This window comes from Rana temporaria, chromosome 5, assembly GCF_905171775.1.
Source record: "Rana temporaria chromosome 5, aRanTem1.1, whole genome shotgun sequence".
Lineage (NCBI taxonomy): Eukaryota > Metazoa > Chordata > Amphibia > Anura > Ranidae > Rana > Rana temporaria.
In genome coordinates this window covers 167,958,813-167,977,512 of record NC_053493.1, presented here as the reverse complement: position 1 = coordinate 167,977,512, position 18,700 = coordinate 167,958,813, and the positions used below count along the sequence as shown (strand labels likewise).

At 41.5% G+C, this 18,700-nt stretch overlaps 1 protein-coding gene across 1 annotated transcript in view; it reads right to left on the bottom strand.

Moving 5' to 3' along the window:
- The window catches only part of ERP44 (endoplasmic reticulum protein 44), a 58,457-nt gene that overhangs the window by 20,503 nt on the left and 19,254 nt on the right, over nucleotides 1–18,700 (bottom strand). The window contains exons 2-6 of the mRNA XM_040353341.1: nucleotides 16,323–16,395; nucleotides 12,265–12,304; nucleotides 8,688–8,803; nucleotides 3,457–3,641; nucleotides 79–194 (exon numbers count right to left, since the gene is read on the bottom strand). Coding sequence (XP_040209275.1) covers nucleotides 79–194; nucleotides 3,457–3,641; nucleotides 8,688–8,803; nucleotides 12,265–12,304; nucleotides 16,323–16,395 — 530 coding nt within the window. The remainder of the gene's footprint in view (nucleotides 1–78; nucleotides 195–3,456; nucleotides 3,642–8,687; nucleotides 8,804–12,264; nucleotides 12,305–16,322; nucleotides 16,396–18,700) is intronic.

The following is an 18,700-nucleotide window of genomic DNA, read 5'->3' as shown; positions in this document are numbered from 1 at the left end:
CAGAATTAAAGTGACATTACGAACAGGTTAGAAATGGATTACTCACTCTATACAGTCAGCTAAACAAACAATGCTTACCCAAATGCAGAAAGAAAGACACAGTCATCATGTAAAATGTTTGCAACTTTTGCAAATGTTCGGTAGTTGTCAGACTCTCTTGATTCAAAAAATCCAATGATTGTTCTTTTACTGCGCTACAAAAGGGAAAATAAGAAAAAAAAAATGCGTTAGGGAATAACCATTTCTTGAATGCGTTTTCGGTTTAACATTAAATAAATAAATAATAAAAATAAAAAACAAAAAAAAGACACAACCTAGGATGATTAGCCTTACCCAATCGACCAACTTGGTACATTCAGTTTCCCCATTAAACGGTTTGAATCTCAGCTGGTCCCTGCTAAACCAGCCGAGATTTATCAGTACATACCCTGGCAGAATTTATGATTTGTTGGCCATTTTTCAGAGAATATGAATGATAAACACAAACTTTTTTTCACTCATGGTTAGAGTTTGGCTGAAGCCATTTATTACCAATCAACGGTTTACACTGATTAAAATCATAATGACAACAGAAACCACCCAAATGACCTTGATCAAACGTTTACATACCCCAGTTCTTAATACAGTGTATTGCCCCCTTTAACATCAATGACAGCTTTAAGTCTTTTGTGGCATTTGTGGAAGAGGCTCTTTATCTTCTCAGATGTTAAAGCTGCCCATTCCTCTTGGCAAATGGCCTCCAGTTCCTGGAAATTCATGTGCAGTCTTGCATGAGCTGCACATTTGAGATCTCCTCAGAGTGGCTCAAAGATATGGAGGTCAGGGCACTGAGATGGCCACTCCAGAACCTTCACTTTATTCTGCTGTAGCCAATGACAGGTCAACTTGGCCTTGTGTTTTGCATCATTGTCATGTTGTAATGTCCAAGTACATCCCATGCGCAGATTCCTGTCTGATGAATGCAAATGTTCCTCCAGTATTGTTTGATAACATGTGTGGCGTATTGTAAGCGGGATACTTTGTGGAATTTGAGTAGTAATGGCTTTCTTCTGGCGACTTGACCATGCAGCCCATATTTCTTCAAGTGCCATCTTATTGTGCATCTTGAAACAGCCACACCACATGTTTTTAGAGAGTCCTGTATTTTACCTGAAGTTATTTGTGGGTTTTTCTTTGCATCTGGAACAATTTTCCCGGCAGCTGTGGCTGAAATTTTAGTTGGTCTACCTGACCGTGGTTTGGTTTCAACAGAACCCCTCATTATCCACTTCTTGATTAGAGTTTGAACACTGACGATTGCCATTCTTAATTCCTTGGATATCTTTTTATATCCCTTTCCTGTTTTATACAATTCAACTAGGTTTTCCCACAGATCCTTTGACAATTCCTTTGCTTTCCCCATGACTCAGAATCCAGAAATGTCAGTGTAGCACTGGATGAAAGATGCAAGGGTCTGGTCAGGAGTCTAGAAACTCATTGACCTTTTATACACACACACACACACACACTAATTACAAACAAACAGATCACAGGTGTGCATGTAATCAGGCCAAAATCACCAGGGTATGTCAACTTTTTATCAGGGTCATTTGGGTAGTTTCTGTTGCCATTATGATTTGAAATCAGTAAACACAGTTGATCGATAATAAATGGCTTCAGCCAAACACAAACCATGAGTGAAAGGGAAGTTTTTGTGTTATGCTTGCTCTCTGAAAAATCGCCAAGAAATAAAATTGTGCCAGGGTATGTAAACTTATGAGCACCTGCCTGACGTCACTTCTTGTCGCCGAGAGCCGTGTGCGCTCCAGGCTGGAACACACGCCGCGGAACAGTCACTTCCGGGTTTCGCTGTGCCCGCAGTGCTCTGCCACGCTTCTTCCCTGGACAGCAATCAACAAAACCTTCACCGGAGAAGCCACCATCATCGGCTGACGATCCACAGTGACTACACTTCCCTTTTTATGAGCGCATTTTGTACTACTTTTTAGTGAGTGGCCATTTGGCTGTTTTAATTAATAAATTCCATATTATCAGACATACTGCACTTGGTAGGCGCATTTTTTTTTTTTTTTCGTTTTTGCTATTACAGAGTCTTGCTTCACTCTCCAAAGTGCTGCCACGGTGTATATGTCATCCTAAACTGTTTATACACAAACTTTAAATATTGGGACTTTCATTACCATCCGCTTTATTATCATTCAGTTACTGTTTTTTTAATTTCCCTTTTTATAATTTATCCACTTTTTGTGGTATTGTGGTTCAAATTTCCCTCTTCCGCGCCGTCATTGTGTTTGTTTGTTTTTTTAAACTTATGAGCACAACTGTAGGTGACACATATGTATCCATACATTGGTTCACACTGCAGTATTGCACTATGAACTGGTGCGATTCACAATGAATGGCACCCAGCGAACCTTATCAATGCACTGGCAGCGTGCCACAAGGCATGACAACCGACATTACGTTGCCACGGACGGCAATGCCAAAAATTCTGCAAACTCCTTTTTGGTGCATTAGCCAGTTAAGGCAGTTCAACAGTTTGAACCCAGCCTTGGTCTTTTCACAAAATGTGGTGTCCATTGGAAATGGAGTGTGAAAATGGCCAAAACTTTATTCCATATGTTGTGATCTTAGGCCTGTATTGCAGTACGTGGTGATATTCTATAGCCGATTTATTCATCAACAGTTGGGACAAAAAATGGCTATTATTGTAAACTACACAAGGAGCAGGTATTACCGACTACAGGGAGTACCTGAGTTACGAACATCCGACTTGCGAACAATCTACTTACAACCGAGAGGCTGTGTGGCCACTTTGACGGCGGGCACATTCGAACGGAACATTGGAAAACTGTATATGCCGTTGTGCACATGCTGTTCCGACTTATGAACATATTCGACTTAAACCTACAGTCCCTAACCCGTTCGTAACTCGGGGACTGCCTGTATAGTACTTGCGACACTGGGAGTCATTTGTTTAAGGCTAAATCCCAACTCTTAGTGACTGACCGGTTATATGATTTTAGTAGGTGAACTGAGCTACTTAAAAATTACAGGTTGTCAACACTTATAAGAGGAGGTCATTATGGACCATTACTGATTAAGCTATACAAGAATATTCAGTAAAAAAGGGACGGGGCTTATTTGTGTGATATATAAAAATCTGCAAAAGCATTAATGCAGTCTTTATTGGCCATGACAGCTTTCCCAAAAAAAGGATGTGAAGAATCTATCAGAATTAGCCATTTCTAAAGGTTTTGTACATAATGGCCACCTGTTTTTGTCAAGCAAATTAAACCAGTTGATTTGACCAGAGTTACCAGCTGATAATGGCCATATTTGCCATTATATACATGAAAATAGGATTGTTAATGAGCCGAGAATGAGACATTTTCTGCAGTTGACAAAATATTGAAACTTAGGTTTCCTCTCAAAATTCCATGACAGCATACTCACATCAATTGTTTTTAACTCCTCTAAACTTTCAACTGTTCGGATTGGATCACCGTTTTGTTGCCGGATATAGTCTGCAATTGCAGTCACAGAACGCTGACCTCTATACTCTCTCTTCATCATCATTCCATTTCTGAATAGCTTTAATGTGGGGTACTTGCTTATTCTATATCGTTGTGCAATATCCGCTAAAAAAGGGAGGAAAATGTAATTAGGAAAAACAGGAGACATTTTGCAATAAATAGGCATATATACTTTGACCAGGGGTCACCAAACTTTTCAAACAAAGGGCCAGTTTATTGTGCTTCAGACTTTAGGAGGGCCGGATTGTGGCCAGTGGGGGCAGAAAATGTCCCTGGCGCAACATCAGTGAGAATAAATATGGCCTCGGGGTTGGTGGTCAGTAGGAGGAAAAGTATCCCATCATTGGTATTGGTAGAAGAAACAGTGCCCCCTTGTTGGTGTCAGTGAGAGGAATAGTGCCACAAGGACCAGATAAAAGCTAGCAAAGGGCCACATCTGGCCCTTAGGCCGCAGTTTGGAGACCCCTGACCTAGACACATGAATTTTGCATTAGAAACACAAACATTTAGCTTGAGTAATGAGAATCAAGAGCATTAAGAAGATCAGCGAGTGTGATCCACTATTACTATGCCCGTAGAAGAGGAGGATAGCCAGGAGATCTTTATTGGTCACTGTCTGAGGTCCAAAGAGGAGGAGGTGTGGAGTGCAAGTCTAGAAGCCTCCCTCATAAAAATATTTGGCACATGCCCAACGTAAAAACACCATCAATAAGCACCCTCTAGAAGGACACCCAAATGGCGTCAAAGCGCTATGAAACCCAGCTCATCTTGGACTGCAAAAAATGCACCAATGAAGGGGTAGAAGACCGTACCATCTTCTCTCCCCACAAAAGAGAAAAAAAGGCACTCTGGGATTAAATGTTTCAAGGGCTTCCACCCTATACTCACCATATCAGTAGAAGGAATAAGGGGGAATTTAACCAATTATCTTCCTCAGTGGGCATGCTCAGTAACTGGGCTCCTTACCAGGTAGACCCTTACTCTGAACCTATAAAGCTCCCTGGGTCCAACTCCATACGTTGCACTACATGTCAAAGGGAGCACACACAGCAGGATCCAGTGTAGAACATTACAAACCAGCCCTGCATCTTACGCATTATAGATTGGTAGTACTCTGGCCAAGGAGGGAAGTTCATCATGGTACAGCCTGAATGCATGTGGAATTCTAGCACTAGCTTCTTCGGTAACACCTCTCCTAGATGTTAAAAGATCATCCTCTATTGTGCCTGGTGGTATAGTTGGTAGGTTTTAAATTAAACTCCAAGCAACAGCAGTGCCTGCCAATTAGTAGTATGTATCAAGCCCTAGCAGACTGCACTGTCCATGCACACTAAATCATGCAGTTTTTATGCCAAAGCAGGAGCTACAACTACAGTAGTAGTTTAAAATGGTTGCAAACCCTTACAAAACACTTTTTGCTACAGGTAAGCCTATAATAAGGCTTATCTGTAGCTACCCTGGATATCTCCTAAACCTGAACGGTTTAGCAATCCCAGTCAGAGGATCTACTGAGATGGCTAGTGGATCCTTGGTCCTGAAGGCAAAACTGCCAAGTTTGTTGTAGAACCAAGAATCCAGGAGGTCTATTCCCCCGATTTCGCCACCTATAAATAGAGGTCTTGAAACACCTCAGGGTAAAGAGACCATGCTGAATTCAATGATGACTGGGGAAGTCTGCCTGACAATTTTCCATGCAGTGGATGTGTATATTGGAATATGGCAATCTGCCCAAAACAGGATCCGATTATTTTTGAGCTGCAAGACTTGGTTCCTTTCTGATAAGCCACTGCAATGCACATACACCACAGAGCTGGTGGTCTGATTGGATCATGGTCAGATGACCTTGCAATCAAGGGGTCCAAGATTGATGGAGTAACCAATGTGCTCTGAGCTGACTGAAGGACACTGATAAGGGGGGGGGGGAGCTTTCCTGGGAGACCAAGTTTCTTGCATGGAGAGAGTATCCAGAAAGCCTCCACATCCAAACAGGCTGGTGACTCTGGTTAGATCCTTCCAAACCAAACCAATAGGAAAATTTTCCGTTATTCCACTGCTGGATTTGTGATCTACTAGGCCATAGTAAGCATGGTTTTGTTGGCAAGGTGTATGCAATGGTCAAAAGACTAAAACTGCCTATCCCACGCTACCAGAATGTTAAATTGCAATGAATATGAAGATGGGCATATGAAGCTTCTTTGAAAGAAAAGTGAGTACACCCCTCACATTTTTGTAAATATTTTATATCTTTTCATGTGACAACACTAAAGAAATGACACGTTGCTACAATGTAAAGGAGTGTACAGCTTGTATAACGGTGTAAATTTCCTGTCCCCTCGAAATTTTTCAACATACAGCCATTAATGTCTAAACTGCTGGCAACAAAAGTACACCTTTAAGTGAATGTAAAAGTCCAAATTGGGCCCAAAGTGTCAATATTTTGTGTGACCACCATTATTTTCCAGCACTGCCTTAACCCTCTTGGGCATGGAGTTCGGCAGAGCTTCACAGGTTGCCACTGGAGTCCTCTTGCACTCCTCCATGACAACATCACGGAGCTGGTGGATGTTGGAGACCATGCGCTTCTCCACCTTCTGTTTGAGCATGCCCCACAGATGCTCAATAGGGTTTAGGTCTAGAGGCATGCCTGGCCAGTCCATCACCTTTACACTCAGCTTCTTTAGCAAGGCAGTGGTAGTCTTGGAGATGCGTTTGGGGTCATGTAGGTTCCCCAGTCTTTGTGGGGACACTGGCAAATGAAAGCACAGGGCCATAGGAATAATTCCCAGTTGTTGGAGTACAAAATAATCAATTCAGATATATTTAGGATCCATACAGCCAAGGTCTGACATATGGACATGGCAGCCATTGCCCTGTTGTACAACAGGGCCTGCGAGGGATAAGGCCTTAGAAAGTACCTTCAGCCATTTATCCAAACTAGGGTGTCCTAGGATGTACAGGGAGAGTCTTGATCCCACGGTCACAGGAAAGAGAACAGGGGGAGCTATCCTGAACAAAAAAAGTCTTCACCAAGCAAATCGTGGGGGGGGGGGGGGGGGGGGGGGATAGCAAGAGCAGAGACCTGACCCTTAATACGGAGGTTCTTAAGACAAAATGCCAGTCGAAACAGCTATAGAAAGGAAAGGAAAGTATTAGTCTTACAGAAAACTTCCGGGGGTTAAAGTCCAGCACCAAGCAAAGTATATCTTCCACATATAGTGTAAAATATGGGAACAACTGATTCAGACACACCCATCTCCCAGAACCTGGGTTTCAACAGCCACTCTTAAGGTGATCATGAAGTAGAAAATGGTCCTTCAGGGGAGCCAGGACGATCTGGAAGAATCCACAAAGCACCTGCCAGGAATCTCAAAAAGAGGGTTGGAAGTGATAAACCTGGGAAAAGGCTGGGAGCAAAAAAAAACTCTAGCTTGAAGCGCCTGGAAACCAACTCCAGGTGCCCACAAAGGCTAACAGACATCCATCATACTGAAAAGTAGAGAAGCAATGATAGGCCACAGCTTGCCATTTACAATGTCCTTCACAAATAGTTACAAGGCCAGTTAAGGGATTGGGGAGGAGGGGGTTATCAAACGTGTTGTCTTGGCCTTTCCCTTCACCATGGAAGCCTTACGAACATAAAAAGGTCCCAGTACTAGGACAACACTACTAGAAGCATCAGGTTGAGCCTCTATCTTTAAAAGTGGCGAGTAATGCGGCAGAAGACCGACTCCTCAGGGGCATGTTTGTCCGGGAGGGATAGGAGCGACTCAGAATTAACCAGTTTCAGCGGTTGATGGCTAGAAAGCACCGGGCAGATCCAATACAGAATCTGTGGGGAAAGTGTCCAGGGCATTTAGAGTCATCCAAACATCAGCGCTATTTCGTCTATAACGTCCTACATGACTGAAGTAAAAATCTTCTTGGTCAGAGAGCTGTAGAGGTGGCCATGTCCAACAGAGCTAGGGATGAGTCCAACGTTGGAAACACACTAGTAGAATTTCATTAGAAAAAGGTTAATTTTAGGAAAACACGTGTTCAATCTTCTAATCATTAGTGGTGTCAAAGCTAATTTTTACTTTCGAAAAATATTTGTCAGGTCTTTAAAATGTACCAAATTTTTTTTTTTTTTTTTTTTTTTTTTTAAAGAACAAACATTCCAAGAAGCAGAGGTCATCCCCATTAGTAGGCACAAGCAACACCGAAGCAGTAAGAGGAGTGTGATCCAGGGGAAACAGGAAAAGCAGGACTTTCTCCTCCCTGCCTAAAATCACACATGTGGCAGCGAAGCAGCATAGGTACTCACACAACACAAATGCTGGTAGCAGATTTAGGGTCAGGTGCCTAGATGTGACCAAATCACTGCAGACAGGCAGCAGGAATAGGCCAAGGTATTCAGCATTAAGCCGGGGGCAATCTAGGTTTTTCTGTAGACTAGTAGAAACCCAGTTGTCTATATACAAATCCCATGTCTGTGTTGGCTTCGCCTGTCTACACCCATTTGGTTATGTGCATTGATTATTTTAAAAGTCAATTGTTTCCCAATGTTTAACAAAGTTTTTTGGATGCCTGCTAATTTCCAACTTCATTTATTGTATAGCTTTGAGTGTAATGAAAAGAGCCTGGGTTTGCACTGCTGTAGGACCGACCGTCTAGATTTGACGATTTATGGCCAAATTACATTTATTGCTATTCAAAAAAGCAGTTTCATTTCAGGGATAAAAAAGGTGTCATTTGAGGATCTCTTCACTGCTACTCATGTAAATCACACCCAAGCTGTGGTAGGCAGTTTAGAAAGCCAGTCCCAGTATACTACACAAAAATCATAGAAAACATGGTCAATTTCTAATACATGGTTATGATACGCACGATCTTGTCCATCTGTTAGAGGGCCCTCTTATGAGGCGGCTCCTCCCACAATAATGCTTTCATATGGTTATGATACAGTGTGTGACTTCAGTAAACTGATTGGCAATGAATAGGCCTTTAAAGAAAGTGTGTACAACTGATGGGCTTTTCATGTGCTAGAATATCAGGATTGGCGAGCGTTTCGCGTGTTGGTTACTTGAACTGTCCCAATATAAAAACTTACAGTATTTGCATATAAAGCACAAATAAAAGGTTATGCCAGTTTTAAATTAACAGAACACTTACAATGTTGATCACAATCCACTCTTGCAAAGACAACGTTACTTTTATCAGGATGTTCTTCTTTAATTATGTTGGAAGCTTCTTCAAATATAGGGTGCAGCATTTGACTGAATCTGCACCTGCCGAAAAAATAAAAATATGGAAAACAAAGTTTAGCCGCTTGGTTTCCATCAAGCTCAAATGTGGCATAGTAATAAAAAAAATAAAAAAAAGTACTGCTTGGACTATGTTGTACATGAAATGTGTAAAGATGCTAGACTATTAGACAGTTATCTGAGAAATATGGTAAACGTATAAAAGTTATGCTTATTTAACCCCTTTCACTTGTAAACAATGCAAATTTGTAAGACTTTTTCTTTCTCTCTGACTTTACACAAAACACTATGCTTGAAAGTTGATTATCTAGAGCAAAAAAACTAAAAAGTTGGAGGGGAAAAAAAAAAAAAAAAAAAACAGTATCAAAAACGCAAATACTTAAAATGCCCAACGAAAGTGATAGAGATAGTCAACAAGATGGATATTTTGCAGCCCTACTTCTACCTTCCATGCAAGACTGTCCAGGGGCACTCCAAGCCTGGATTCACACCTATGCAGTTTTAGTGTTTTTTGCATTTTTCAGATTTGCACTACAGTCCATTGAACATGGTTTCCTATGGAACACGTTCTGTAATGCAAATCTGCAAAAAGCACTAAAACTGCATAGGTGTGAATCCCGCCAAAATGACCTGGTCAGAATCAATGTTCCGTTTCTGAAAATCTATCAAACATAATATACAGCTGCATGAGATCATTAAAAAAAAAAAAAAAAAAAGAAGGATAGAGATATATATATATATATATAGATATATATAGTGTGACGCAAGGTAAATTTTCTCCTAAAGTTAAGAGCAGTTTATTCTGTTTGTATCGCCCTATATCATGCCTCGTTCAGCAGGCAGTACAGGCATCAAATCGTAGCCTATCAAAGTGAAAAAGACCACTCTGCAAACTCATGCCACTGTGCTGCAAATGCATGCATTACATGTGGTTGCAGAGTGGCCTTTTTCAATTGGATAGGCTACGTTTTGATGCCTGTACTGCCTGAAAAACATGGCATTTACAGGATTAGTGCGCGCCGTGAAAAGGAAACATATCGCTTTCTCCCCACCTATCAAACATCTCTGAAAAGCAGTGCACAGCAGGCCGCTTTTCAGAGGGTTGGTAAGGTCTGCCACACATCTAAACTTGGCCTTAAAATTTGTCATTCTCTCCAAAATGAAGGCATAGGTAGAATCACACACATGAACTAGCAAAACATAACCAAGTCCCATAAATGTGTTTACTCCCGCAGAAGAATTTGTTTTTGTTTTTTTACTTGTTCCTTGGGACAGTGTTTTGGCAGATCCAAATTATAGAACCGTTTCCACTTGATGTCAAAAGTCAAATTACAGTAGTACCTTGGATTGCGAGTAACGCGGTTTACAAGCATTTTGCAATACAAGCCATTTAAAAATAAAATAAAAATCTGGCTTGCTTGGCGGGCATCGTCTCGCAAGACGAGCAGGATTCGAGCCTCTGGGGTGTGCAGTACCGCATTTGGCCAGAGGTGTGGGGGCGCCAGTGACACTCAGCACTCCGTTTCCGAGCCTCTCCGAGTGCATCCGAGCGGTCTGAGTGCGTCCGATGCACCCCCCCCCACATGCAGGACTGCATACAATAGTAGTCACTGTGGAACAAATTAAGGTTTCCATTGACTCCTATGGGGAAACTCACTTTGATATACGAGTGCTTTAGATTACAAGCATTTTTCTGTAACGAATTATGCTCATAACCCAAGGAACCACTGTATTATTGTAAACGCCCAGTATTTCAACTGAATGTGTTCTGTAAATGTTGAAGACATTTCTTTACATACCCAAGTAGCTTCTTCGGTTATAATAAGTCAAACGTCCCGCAGGATTTATAGCCACATGGGTTACTCTGTCATTGTAATCTTACCACCACTGAATGCGTAAAAAAATAAAAATCAGATGTATGGCGATAAGTTGGCATTCCGTCCATGGCGGATTGGATCAGGTGAGATCTGATGAAAACGGACATGCTGTTTTTATCCGATCTCTCCATAGGAGACAGCGGCGCTCAACAAGCCCCTGCCCGCGAGTCCACCTCGTCTGAATGTAGCCTAAAGGACTCAACTCGGGACAAAACCCAAACATTTATACCCACCTTAAAGCTGCACAATTCTGGCTAAAATGAGAATCATGATTCTTTTGCTTAGAAGATGGATCATGATTCTCACGTAACATCTTTCACATTAAACAAAAAAATTGGGCTAACTTAACCGTTTAATTTTTTTTTTTATTCATTGAAGTGTATTTTTTCCCCAAAAATTCGGATTTTAACTTTGTAAGAAACAAGTGTCAGAAAAAGGTTTAGACTTTAAGTGGGGAGACTTCCTGCATTTACACACAGAAGTTGTATCCCTTTAATGTAAGAAGGAAGAGTTACAAAGTTTACACTTATCTACTAGCACAGACGATGTTAAAAACTTGTCAGACTGCCTGGTTTGGCAGACTGCCAGAGTGAGCAGAGAACTCTATACTTGTCACATGAAAGAATCGGGAAAACTCTGCAATAAAGAAAAGATTGTAAAGGGGGGGGGGCTGGTTCTGCAGTGAGAAGTGAGCGATCAAATGCCTGCGATTGATCAGTTCTCCCCCTCCACCCTGAGCAGAGAGCCAGAACTCTTAGTCTCCGATTCTCACTGGAGAGCGTGACTGATGGGGAGGAAGTGGCTGGTTCAAGCTATCAGTGGATCGCCGAGTCAGGTGCTGGTCCAGTCATCTGGGTGAATCCCGACCATATGGTTGGGATCTTTCCTGAGCCTGGACTGGATGGATGATGGAAGTCAAAACAGACTGCACTTCTGTGATCTACAGAACTATAGCCAAAATAGCTTTGACAGGCCTGAAGGAAGCCAAATACGTCACAAACCATGCCAAAATAATTGGGAGCCTGTCATCTACATATAAAGCCCTTTTAAATGGCAAAGTACATCTTTAGTCATGTACTGCAACTCAAATGATTATCAGCAGATATCAAGGCACCATGAAATTGGATTAAGTAATCAGAACAGTGTGGTTTCACAAATTTCAAACCTCACATCATATTCTTGGATGATCAAAATCTGTCATGACACATTCTATATTTATAGGTTAAGGCAATAGTTACCAGTTTTGCTATAAATTCCAAGGTATGTTCAGTATGAGAGACTAATTGTAAATGAAAGAAAAAGTGTTTGTATAAGCAGCAAACATCTTTAACATTACAGAACAAGTCCAGTTGAATGCGATTTACCATTGCCGACTACACCTTGATAAATGATCACCTTCAAAAGACTAAATGTAAATACTTCTGTAAAGAAAAGAATGCATATACTGGAAAAGCTTGACGTATGAATCCTAATTTACAAAGACAATGAGGGATTGTGAAACACATTCAGAAATTTACGTCGATTTTCAGGATCAGAAAATAAATACTAACATTACAGAAATATACATATGTAAAAATAGTAGTTTGAGATTTAAAATTAAGCACATACCAGTCAGCATAAAAATTAACTAAAGCGACATCTGCATTACCTAGAGGAAAGAAAGAAAAAAAAAATAAGCTTTTTATTTTGTAAACACTACAAAAATATGAAAGCGCTCATATGTCTCGATTTTTTATTTTTTAAACAAAGTTTACACAAAACACACAAATGACAGTAATAGGTTACACGCACATAGGCGAATGTGCCTGTGCAGTTTAGAGACACTGCCTATCTCTGGTGTCCTAGAGCTGCGTACAGCCGCCCATAGACATGAATGGGCGAAGGGGGCTGTAAGCCGCCATTTCCATAAAGTAGCACATGCACAGACATAGCTCACCGACTGCAAATAAAGTGTGCTTGGTAGATTACGTCTATGTGCATGCACATAGCTGTGTACAGTCATCTTCACTCATTCATGTCTATGGGTGGCAGTATACAGCTCTAGGACATCTGAGACCAGAAATAGTGTCTTTATGCAGCATGGGCAAATGCAACCATGTGAATACAGATCAAGTTTATTGGAGGACACAAGACTTTAGCAAGTCTTTGGCATGTGGGCTATACAAAAACACTTAAGCCAGCCCCTATATAACCCCACCTCCAACTGCCATGCTGTTTTGTGAGCAAGAAGTACATAAAGCCAACCACACAGAAGGGTGGGACTCAATGGACCTAAAATATATTTTACAGGAAGTACAAAAATCTTAATTTCATTATCATATATTGAGAGACTGTAGTAAATCTTTGACATGTGGGGTGTCCAAAAGCACCAGAAATGAGGGGTGGGCAAAGCCAAATAGAAAACCAACAGATGTGGAGCCTTACTAAATTTAAAAAATGGAGGCCGAGGGGATTACAGAAAGGTCCTCCCCTCGATAGAAGCTGTAGTACAGCTGCTATGAATACCCAAGTTTTAGGCAACCTTAAAAAGAACATCATGAACCCGTTTGATGGTAGGTTTGTAAAAGGTGTATGACAGGAATGTATACAGTGGGTAGAGAGCACTTATCAACAAACTCCTTGGAAAAGAAAAAAGCTCTTACGCATTAGCAGGGAGTCCTCAAAATGTAATCGAAAAGGTCTTTATAGCTACAGCTCTATAAGAATGCCTGGAACCGCAGGCCAATTCCCTTTCACTCTGAGTCCTAAGTACAGTAGCAGATTCAGTGGCAAGAGTGCACCAGAGTAAGTTTAGAACCCTTGCTTGATTTTTGCATTACCTGCACACAGACCAATACAAATGTTGTGGTGGATATTAGGAATGACCTACAGGAAGAGGGGGTCCCAGGGCCTATGTTGCAGGTGTCGGTCCCTCCTAGGAAGGCTGAGAAATGGCTGCTAATTACGATTATTTTCATAATCGATTAGTTGGCCAATTATTGTTTCGATTAAATCAAATAATAGCTTTAAGAAAAAAAGATTTGGGCCAATTTGTTGTTGGGCAGATTACAAAAAACACAAATTGCCGCAAAAACACATTACATTTCTGTAGCTTCTCCATTGAAGTATATTGAACCAAAAAAAAAAAAAAAAAAGTTAAAGTCCCCGCCCCTTTCCAAATACGCAGCAGCTGAAAGAAAATTATGGATGTGAACGTGTCCCATAGGAAAACATATAAATGAACTGTAGTGTGTTTCTGCAAAAAGCAGAGGCGTGACCCAGGCCTGAGATGTTTAGTAACATAATGGGGTTAAAGAAACAAAAATAAGTACAAAAAGAGCAAATAATCACTACTGTAAGGTTTTTTTTTTACTGTGGGACAATGAAAGTAATATTTACAGTAGCAATTTGCTTTTTTTGTAATATAAAGGGCTAATTTTAGTTTTTGTAACCCCATTATATTACTGGCCGATTAATCGATTATGAAAATGTATGTATGTAATCGATTAATTTCATAATCGATTAGTTGTTTCGGCCCTACTGCTAATAGTAAGAGTATGGCTTGAGGCCACCCATTGTTGCAGGACTAGACTAACAGAGAACTATTAGACCCAAAGTCAGGAAAATACCTTGTTTACCCACAAATTAATGCAGCCAACAATGATGAGGGTCATAGAAAGGTAATGGAACCAGACCAGAAACTGGATAATTCTCTAGTTATCAAAGAAGCAGCAGTCATAACAGGACAGTGCTTCTTTTAGGCTGCAAGATGGGAGAGAGAATGCAGAGCATGTCTGCATAATACTCTTATGGAGGACTTAACTGCCACTATGCCAGCTGTTTAGATCCACAATGGGTATGAACCACTTCTGAACAAAATCCTCAAAAAATGGATACAAGGCTAGCAAAATTCTTAGAAGGAGCTCTTTGCAAACATGAGCAGCAGTGGGGAGATGCCTTCCCAACGTACAGCGGGAAAAAGTGTGGAGCATACAACACTTCACCCAGAGGACGCCAGTTAACCCCTTCTGCGGAAAAACATGAAACGATGGCCACACAGCAAGGAGCAACATTGGGAGAGCTCCTGGTGCTTGGACCTATTAAAAAGTTAGGCTTCAGAGACAAGGACAAGAGGAAAGGCAATACCAGCAGCTCAGGAAAGCACTCCACAGTTCCCTTACCCAGAACCAAGTATGGAAAGTGCTCCATGCAAAATCCTGTTGCTAAAGCTCAGTTCAAAGTTTGCCCTGCAATGTTCAGTCCAGCAGGGTACAGATGTAGGGAGGTCCAAAGCTAAGCTCAGGACGACTTCACTTGATCACTGCGAATCAGAGGGAGAGCCTCCAACAGTGGTTTAGAGAAGAGTCTTGACTGAAGAAAAAAGTGCTATCAAAATAGGTCAGTTTTTACAACAGCAGGATGGCACTAGCAAAACTGAGGCATGCTAATAATCTGAGGTGTTATCCTTGACTAGCCTACAGTATTTTTTTGTATACCAGTGTCTAATATTCCTGTAGGCAGAAGTTTAAACAAAAAATGTAAGACTTCTTGTGTCCCGATATAGGAAAATTCCCCCCCCCCCATTTTGAAATGCGCGTTAATGTCACTGCAACGGTCACAGGAAGTTCCTAGAGAGCGCGCAGCGTTTGCCGAAAATAGAGGGAGATATTCCTTCAACCGACAGCAGTCTGCTTTTACCCATTTTCTTTGTATTATCGTGATAACAAGAATCGAGGACCATGGATCCTTTTGAGCTTCTAGGACAATATATGTCCATCTGACTACAAATGGTGTTTGGAGGCTGTTCTGGTCCGAGTCACTGCTTGCCATCCCTAGAGACAAAAGCCCTGGCTAGGTATTAGCCACAAGCAATCCAGCTTGTGATAGCTGGTAAGCGTGCACTTTATACAGTGGCCGATACACTTTGGATGTTGTTGTGAATTTGTCATTTGCATGAGGACTCCAAATACTTGGTGTTAGTCTATTGCCCATCAGCAATACTTTGAAGGACATTTGTTCATGTTGTTGGCACTCAACAACCCTAATGCCGCGTACACACGATTGGTCCATCCGATGAGAACGGTCTGATGGATCGTTTTCATCAGTTAACCGATGAAGCTGACTGATGGTCAGTCGTGTCTACACACCATCGGTTAAAAAAACGATCGTGTCAGAACGCGGTGACGTAAAACACAACGACGTGCTGAAAAAAAACGAAGTTCAATGCTTCCAAGCATGCGTCGACTTGATTCTGAGCATGCGTGGTTTTTTAACCGATGGTTGTGCCTACTAACGATCGTTTTTTTCCCCATCGGTTAGGAATCCATCGGTTAAATTTAAAACAAGATTGCTTTTTTTTTTAACCTATGGATAAATAACCGATGGGGCCTAAACACGATCGGTTTGGTCCGATGAGACCGTTCTCATCGGTTTGATTGATCGTGTGTACGCGACATTAGTTTTGACTCCCATATGGTAATATTTTTCACTATTGTCACTTAGATTTGTTTACAGAGCACAGCACCCATATTTTATTGTCTTTTTTTGTGTTTATCTCATCTTAGAGCTGCTGCAGTTTTCAGGGTTTATAGGACACTTTTTTTTTTTACACATATGCAGCTAAAGGGTCATGTGCAGGAGGACTTCTACATAAGCAAGCATTTTATGTTAAGTAGAGAATCACTTACCTAAAATGTCATCTATGTTGTTACTTTCTAGACTTACAATTTCACCTTTTAGTGGCATGCAAGCCCATGTTGCCTGTTGACAGTAAACAAAACAAAAAAACAATCAATCATCAAAAAAAGAAAATTCTTATGCATTCAGGCTTTACAAAGAAATCTTATCTGAAAAAAAAAAAAAAAAAAAAATTAGACTGCAAGTAAATAAAATCATGGTTGTATATACTCATGGTTTCCTAGCTTAGAGGAGCAGTTTATGATTATACTAAAAAAAGAAAAGAAAAAAAAACACACACACACACACACACACACACGCACGCACGCACGCACGCACGCACGCACGCACGCACGCACGCACGCACGCCAATTTGGTTCATAATGCCCACCATATGAATTTGATTAGTTGTATTCCATAAAAATGCAAGCACCAAAGTACTAAATGCAATGCATGGTGACCAATAACCAACCAAAATTCACCAATCCTTACCTGTAAAATCCTTTAGTACATCACGGGACACAGAGTGAGGCTATTATTCCTTACTCACTGGGTTATACTTCATCTCCAGGTGAATGGACACTGGTAGACCAAAGAGTCTTAAGACAGGGAGTGATCCCCTATATAACCCCCTCCCATACAGGAAGTACTTCAGTTTTGTAGTAAGCACTTAAGGTGGAAAAAAACCTGGCAAGGAGGGCCCCCCCAGCACCCCCCCCCCCATTTTACTTACCTGAGCCCGAATCTGCTGTGCGCGTCCCCCAGCGTCCTCTTCTCCTCAGAGTTTGGCCGTCGATTGTCTAGATCAATAGCAGCACAGCCATTGGCTTGCGCTGCTGTAAATCACATGCATTGATGCGGCATGACAAGGGGGCGGGGCCGTGTTATACAGTCAGCGGCTATGGCCGCCGGCTGCATCATGGGAGCGTGCCCGCAAGCTAACCCCCCTTGGGAGAATGCTTCCCAAAAAGGGGGTTAGCTTATGCATGGAGGAGCCAAGACAGCCGCTGAGGGACCCCAGAAGACCAGGCTCAGGGCCACGTGTGCAAAACGAGCTGCACAGTGGAGGCAAGTATAACATGTTTTTTTTTTTTTTTAAATGGGAACCTTAAGTGTCCCTTTAATTATCAAAAAGAGGGGGAGGGACATCTGTGTCCCGTGATGTACTCAAAGAAAAAGGATTTAACAGGCAAGTATGATGGAAAAAAAAAAAAAAAAAAAAATTTGCTTGGAATCTAGGAGCCAGCTAAAAAAGTTAGGAGCCAGAAAACGCTCCCCGTCCCGCCGAGCTTGCGTGCAGAAGGGAACACATACGTGAGTAGTGCCCGCATATGTAAAAGGTATTCAAACCACACATGCGAGGTATCGCCGCAATTGGCAGAGCGAGAGCAATAATTCTAGCCCTAGACCTCCTCCAACTCAAAACATGCAACCTGTAGAATTTTTTAAATGTCGCCTATGGAGATTTTAAAGGGTAAAAGTTTGTTGCCATTTCACGAGCGGACGCAATTTTGAAGCGTGACATGTTGGGTATCAATTTACTCGGCGTAACATTATCTTTCACAATAGAATAAAATAAAAAAATTGGCCTAACTTTACGGTTGTCTTATTTAACTACTTAAGCCCCAAACCATATTGTTGGTCAAAGACCAGGCCACTTTTTGTAAATTCAGCACTGCGTCGCTTTAACTGACAATGCGCGGTCGTGCGACGTGGCTCCCAAACAAAATTGGCGTCCTTTTCCCACAAATAGAGCTTTCTTTTGGTGGTATTTGATCACCTCTGCGTTTTTTGCGATAAACAAAAATAGAACGACAATTTTGAAAAAAATGAATATTTTTTACTTCTTGCTATAATTAATATCCCCTAAAAATATATAAAAAAAACGATTTTTTTCCCCCCTCAGTTTAGGCCGGTACGTATTCTTCCACTGGCCTAGGTGACCTGAGTAGAAGTTCTCCTCTCCCCCTCCCCGCAATCTTCTGGGATTAGTCCCAGAAGACTGTCCAACCATTCAGGAGGCACAGCGCGAACCTGGTTGTGAAGCCGCAAGCTGTCGCAGCCGGATGCCCACAGTTGTAATGCCAGCGAGAGGAGAAGAGTATCGAGGGTTTGTGGGGCCACATCACTGGATCCTGGGACAGGAGAGTGTGTGTGTGTGTGTGTGTGTGTGTGTGTGTGTGTGTGTGTGTGTGTGTAATGTTTCTGATATGATCAGTAATTTGTCCGATTATTGTAAAATTTCCACTTCACTTTATACAGAACAACATTAAAATGAACATATATGATTAAAGTAGTAGTTTCCAAATGTCCCTGCTTATTAGAAGCCATCGTGCTAGAATATGCTGCAACACGTGTTCAGGCTCTTATTTACCACTCTTACATTAGG